Source organism: Macrobrachium nipponense, chromosome 30 (genome assembly GCF_015104395.2).
Source record: "Macrobrachium nipponense isolate FS-2020 chromosome 30, ASM1510439v2, whole genome shotgun sequence".
NCBI classification, from domain to species: Eukaryota; Metazoa; Arthropoda; class Malacostraca; order Decapoda; family Palaemonidae; genus Macrobrachium; species Macrobrachium nipponense.
This window is the reverse complement of record NC_087218.1, coordinates 42,323,465-42,329,464: the sequence shown is the minus strand read 5'-3', so window position 1 is coordinate 42,329,464 and position 6,000 is coordinate 42,323,465. Positions and strand designations below refer to the sequence as shown.

General features: G+C 42.1%; 1 protein-coding gene across 1 annotated transcript in view; it reads right to left on the bottom strand.

Moving 5' to 3' along the window:
* Positions 1 to 6,000, bottom strand: part of LOC135202471 (uncharacterized) — a gene marked incomplete in the record, with an annotated part of 165,475 nt that overhangs the window by 84,410 nt on the left and 75,065 nt on the right. The window contains 1 exon segment of the mRNA XM_064231879.1: positions 1,707 to 2,239. Coding sequence (XP_064087949.1) covers positions 1,707 to 2,239 — 533 coding nt within the window.

The following is a 6,000-nucleotide window of genomic DNA, read 5'->3' as shown; positions in this document are numbered from 1 at the left end:
GCTAGAACGCGGCCTCGCGTTTGGTTTTTGTAGGAACGCGGCTCGCGCTAGTGCCTCGTTTTCTCTGGAACGCGGCTCGCTGCTGGCTGTTGGAACGTGGCTCACGCCTAGCTTGCTGGAACGCGGCTTCCTAAGTTCCTGGCTGGCTCTTGCTCAGTGTTCTCTTAGTTTTCAGAGAACGCGCTAGATCATCAAAACATATACATTCTTCGTCTTTTCGGATGTAAGATGAAGAGACGCACTTTTTTTTTTGTTTTTAAGGATGCCTTTTCAATGGCTATCCTTGGCAGTCTGGGACGCTCTACAGAACCTGCCGCGGGGGAGGGACGCCTGACGGTGGGGATTCTCTGAAACCCCCTTACGGCTTTCGACATTCCTTCTCCCTGGGCTTGGGAGCTTGAAAGAGGTCTAGGCCTGGGAGCGAGACAGAGCCGATCAGACGCACCCTCCACTGCAATGGGAACACTAGTAATCACTTCTTACCTTTCAATAGCTTGCATTTTGAGCCACAATCCTTGTCTTCAAATTGCAATTATGAATTTGAAGTTTCTGCGAAGTAAGAAGGTGATGAGGATGCAACACTACTAGTACTGTTAATACTCTAATTGCTCGTTAGTACGAGTTTCTAAAAAACTTTTAAAAGAAACGTATCTAGTTACATGCTTTACTGACTCCCTAAAGTAGGAAGTCAGTATATTTCCTCAATCAATTCTAACACTTATTACACATATTAATGAATAAATATTAATATTTCCCTTTCTTGCAAACTATATGAGTGTCTACCGAAAATTTCGGTAGTTACACGTCATATATTCTTCGAAATTTTCGAAGCCAAATTCATTAAAAAGTTAATAAAAGCGTATGCCGAACCAAAGACCCAGTACTTCCCTGCAAAAGACAGCCCAGAAGATCGATGGCGATGAAAAACGAAAATCAAGTCAGGAGGTAGCAACAACATATGTTGACACTACCGCGACAGAGAAAATCTGGTTCTAGAACGGGAACGGTTCCTATTCCTGCCACCCAGCGGCAGGGGGGTAGATCACCTGACCTACCTGCAGCGTGTGCCGCGAAATTCGAATTTCTGTCGGACGTCAGAGACATAAGCTAAGTATATATCTGCCGGGGAAGTTGCATGTACAAAACAGTTGTTTACCGACCGGCGACAGAAAAAATATGAATAGAAAATGGGAATGGTTCCTGATATCCGCCTCCCAGCGGCGGGAATGGGTACTACCACCTGGCCGCCCACTGCGTGTGCCGCGAGTTTTGAAATTTCTGTTGGACGTCAGAAAATACAGCTATATATATATCTGTCAGGTAAGTGGCATGAACAAAACCATATTTAAGCATTTAACATCAGTATAGTATTTGACAAGTGACAAAAAATGAATCCCATATTACAGCACACACTATAGAGTAAGCACAGAGTAAACAAGAATACAGTGTACTGTACTACTATTATTAAGATAACTTAATTAAATGAGACCACAGAGTCCCATTTCAGTTTCATACAATTCAGCTAAAGGGTTTATTATACGTATTATAGCATTACATTAATATTATAGAACGATAAAGTTTTCCTGTTTGACAGTTAGGTATGCTGAAACCAAAGGATCTGATAATGATCTTATGTTGCAAAGACCCTACAAGCTATACTGCCCATAAACTATAGTAAATTATAAAATAAAATAAAGTGAACTAACCTTTAGGTGTTCTGCACTTGTAACAACTAGTACGGCTTGCATAATTTGAGAATTTGCAACTGCTGCAAGACCATGAATCGCCACTCTGACCACCAAAACCACCACCTCTACCTCCTCGGCCTCGTCCACCAAAGCCTCCCCCTCCCCTTTGACTCTTGAATCCAGATGAGTTGTAGTTATCATTTCTGTAGCCATCTCTCGAATACCCATCTCCCCGAGAAGGGTAATCATTACTACGTGAATAGCCACCACTATCTCGAGACTGGTAACCACTACTATCCCGTGAAGAATAGTTATCTCGTGAAGAATAGTTATCTCGTGAAGAGTAGTTATCACGTGATGAATAGCTTTCCCGTGGAGAATAACTACTACGTGATGCGTAGTTGCTGTCCCGTGACGAGTAGTTGATACTTTCAGGTCTGGAGTAACTGTCATTTCTTTCATACCTATAGCTGCTGTTGTCAGTTTTTGGGTATTTCTCATCATGTGAAGCTAAATCATGCCCTTGGGATTCAAGTCGACGCTTCTCCATTCTGTGAAATATAAAAAAATATATATGTAATACATTTTACAACCCTACTGAACAATGTTGCTTATTATCCTGAAAAATCTTGAATCTAAGTGTAAAAGAATTTGCACATCAATACGTAGATGCAAGTTACTTTCCTCGTAATACCTACCGTAGCTTTCTCTTTTTTACTAGGAATAAAATTTAATAAGTGAGTAGGATGACTCGAAGGAAAGGTCCTCAAAAGGAAAACAATTTATATGCTTTTTGGAATTTTTGTTGATCAAAAGGATCAAAAGTTGGTGTTAGACTACTTCCACACCTCTTGAATTCTTACAAGTACTAATGATATTCATTTTGGTTTCCCATGGGAAAAGAATGGTTACCTTGCTCTGACTCCTTACTGGTTAAAATGCTGTTTTGAATGCTTCTGATGATAAACCATCAAGCAACATTCCTATACTACAAAACAATAAGGGAAAAAATGGCATTCCTTCACTATTTTCACCAATGCCAATCATAGATTAGCAAGATGTCGCTTTTCTGCATAATTTTAACTTTTAACAGGGTAATAGACCTTCCTGATTCAATTATTCTTTTCAATAAATGCTTGCATAAAAACATATATTTCAAAATCTTGTGCTGTCAGTGACTCACCAAGTAAAAATATTTATGGCACACTATATTTACAATGCATGATTTAATTAGCATTTCAAGCTGAACTAATGGGCAAAAAACACTATTAATGACTACCTTCTTAACAAAGATAACATAAAATGTAACCTTTTCAAAGTAACAGTACCTAAGAATTTCACACACAATATTCCCGTCTCTCACTATCCTCATGCAATGTCCTTTCTTTTCTTTATTTGTTCTCTTTAATTTGTTTTAGTTTATAGATCCTTTATAGTTTCTTGCTTTATTTATTGTTACTTGTTAGTCTCAGGAGGCTTAGGAAGACAGTGCAGGTTTCTTACTTCATTAACACACTAGTAATAAAAATATATATAAAATTTAACAACTAGTAATAAAAATATACATAAAATTATGTATAAAAATGATATTGTTATTTTACAATAAAGTTTTGTACATACTTACCTGGCAGAATATACTTAGCTTACGTCTCTGACGTCACGACAGAATTCAAAACTCGCGGAAAACGCGACAGGTAGGTCAGGTGATCTACCTTACCCGCCGCTGGGTGGCGGGTGCAAAAACCAAAGTACCTTTCTTGCCAGATTTTTTCTCTTACACCTGTCTCCTGAGGGGAGGCTGGGAGGGCCATCAATCGTATATGTCTGCCAGGTACATACTTGTAAGTATGTACAAAACTTTATTGTAAAATAACAAAATCATTTTTGTACATGAACTTTCCTGTCAGACATATACTTTGCTGATTGACACCCTTGGTGGAGGGTAACCAACACCTGTTGTAGGATAAAATAACCTTGGTTCTTACCTGTCTATTAGTCTGCATAGCCATAAGAGCTACAGCGAGGGCGTGACCTACAGCTGAAAAGACTCTTTGGGTCTACTAACGGGACTTGATATCCGCTTACTTAGTAGAATCCAAGTCGGATCATGTCAATGGGGGTTCGCCCTCTTCTATGACAGAACCTGTCCACTACCAACGCAGGGAGCTTCAAACCAAATCCGATCACCTAACCAAACTAAAGTTATTAGTACTACGAAAAGAAAAAAGATGCCTACCTGCATCATTTTTCATACAACCATATGAACTCAATACCAAAAACAAGGGAAAAAACTACTAAGGATATGTTCCAGCTCTCCCTGCCCCAGCACACCGAATCCGCCAATACGTACGGGCCTAATGCGAAGCACTCGTCATACATAATACTGACGTCTTTAAGGTAGTGGTTGGCGAATACTGAATTACATCTCAAGAATGTAGTTTTCATCAGATTCTGAAGAGACATATTCTTATTAAAGGCCAAGGAAGTGGCAATGGCTCTCACTTCATGAGCCTTGACTTTTAGGAGCTTGAAATGTTCTTCATTACAAGATCTATGTGCTTCTTTCACTAGACTTCTAATGAAGAAAGGGAGTGCATTTTTAGACAATGGTCTGCTGGGGTCCTTTACAGAGCACCATAGTCTGTCCTCAATGCCCTTAAGGGTTTCTTCTTTTGTTTTGGTAGGTATTTGTTTTAAACTCCTAACAGGGCAAAGAGTTCTTTCGGGTTCTTCTCCTACTAGGGCAGATAATCCACGAACCTCAAAGCGAAGGAAGGAAGGAACAAATCACGGAATCTCCTTTGAAACTTACCCTTCCTTCTAGGGCATGAATCTCACTAACCCTTTTAGCAGAAGCCAGAGCCATGAGAAACAGAGCTTTCCTCGTAAGTTCTTTGAAGGAGGCTAACTGGGGTGGCATAAACCTAGAGGACCTCAGAAAACGAAGAACCACGTCCAGATTCAACTTGGAACTTCAGTCGAAGTTTCTTGGCAGTTTCAAAAGTGCTTAATAGATTATGCAGATGGTTTATTCGAAAGATCTAAGTTCCTATGTCTGAACACTGCAGCCAGCATGCTCCGGTAGCCCTTGATGGTAGATACTGCCAAACCGCATTTTTCTCTGAGGAAAACTAGGAAATCTGCGATTTGAGTCACAGAGGTACTGGAAGAGGAAAACTTCTGGTTCCTGCCACCGGCGAAAGACATCCCACTTCAACTGGTAGATTTTAAGGGTCGAAGGTCTTCTAGCTGAGGCGATAGCCTTAGCAGCTTTTGTCGAAAACCCCTTCGCTCTGACAAGACTTTTGACAGTCGAAAGCCTGTCAGATTGAGAGCGGGGAGGTTTCTGTGATACCTGTCGAAGTGGGGTTGTCTGAGCAAATCTTGTCTTTGTGGAAGTGCTCTTGGAAAGTCCACCAACCATTCCAGTACCTCTGTGAACCAATCTTGGGCGGGCCAGAACGGAGCTACTAGCATCATTCTTATCATCTCCGAGATAGCAAATTTCTTGAGGGTTTGTCCCAGTACTTTGAAGGGGGGAAAGGCGTAGACATCTAGACCTGTCCAATCTAGGAGAAACGCATCCACTGATACTGCCCCTGGGTCTAGAGATCGGGGAGCAGTAAAGTTCTATCCTTGCATTCCTTGCTGTTGCAAAGAGGTCGATGTGATGCCTGCCCCATCTTCTCCACAGGTTTTGGCATACTTCTGAGTGGAGGGTCCACTCGGAAGGCAGGAGTTGATTCTTCCTGCTCAGGAGATCGGCCCTGACGTTCCTTTCTCCTGTACGAATCTGGTGAGAAGACTGATCTTCCTTGCTTGAGACCACAGCAGAAGATCCCTTGCTTTTCGTACAGGGAGGAAGATGCGTCCCCCCCCCCCTGTTTTTTTGATGTACGCCAAGGCTGTGGTGTTGTCCGAATTGACCTGAACTATTGCATTTCGGACGTGGGGCTCGAAGGCTTTTAATGCCATCCAAACCTGATCCCCCTTCCAGGTGCCTGACACTTCTCTTGTCCCGAGCGTCGCTCCCCAACCTGCTTCCGACGCATCGGAAAACAACACATGGTTGGGGTTCGGCATGTAAAGAGACATTCCTTCCACAAAACGGAGTGGGTTGTTCCACCACCGAAGGTCCCTCTTGATTCCCCTTGAGATCTTGAAGGAGAACTCCAGATCTAGGGAGAGACGCCTCCAGTTCTGGTATAGGAAGAACTGTAGAGGCCTGAGATGCAACCTTCCTAGAGAACGGAATTGCTCAACGAGGGAGTGATCCCCAGCAGGCTCATCCACTCCCTCGCTGTGCATGCAT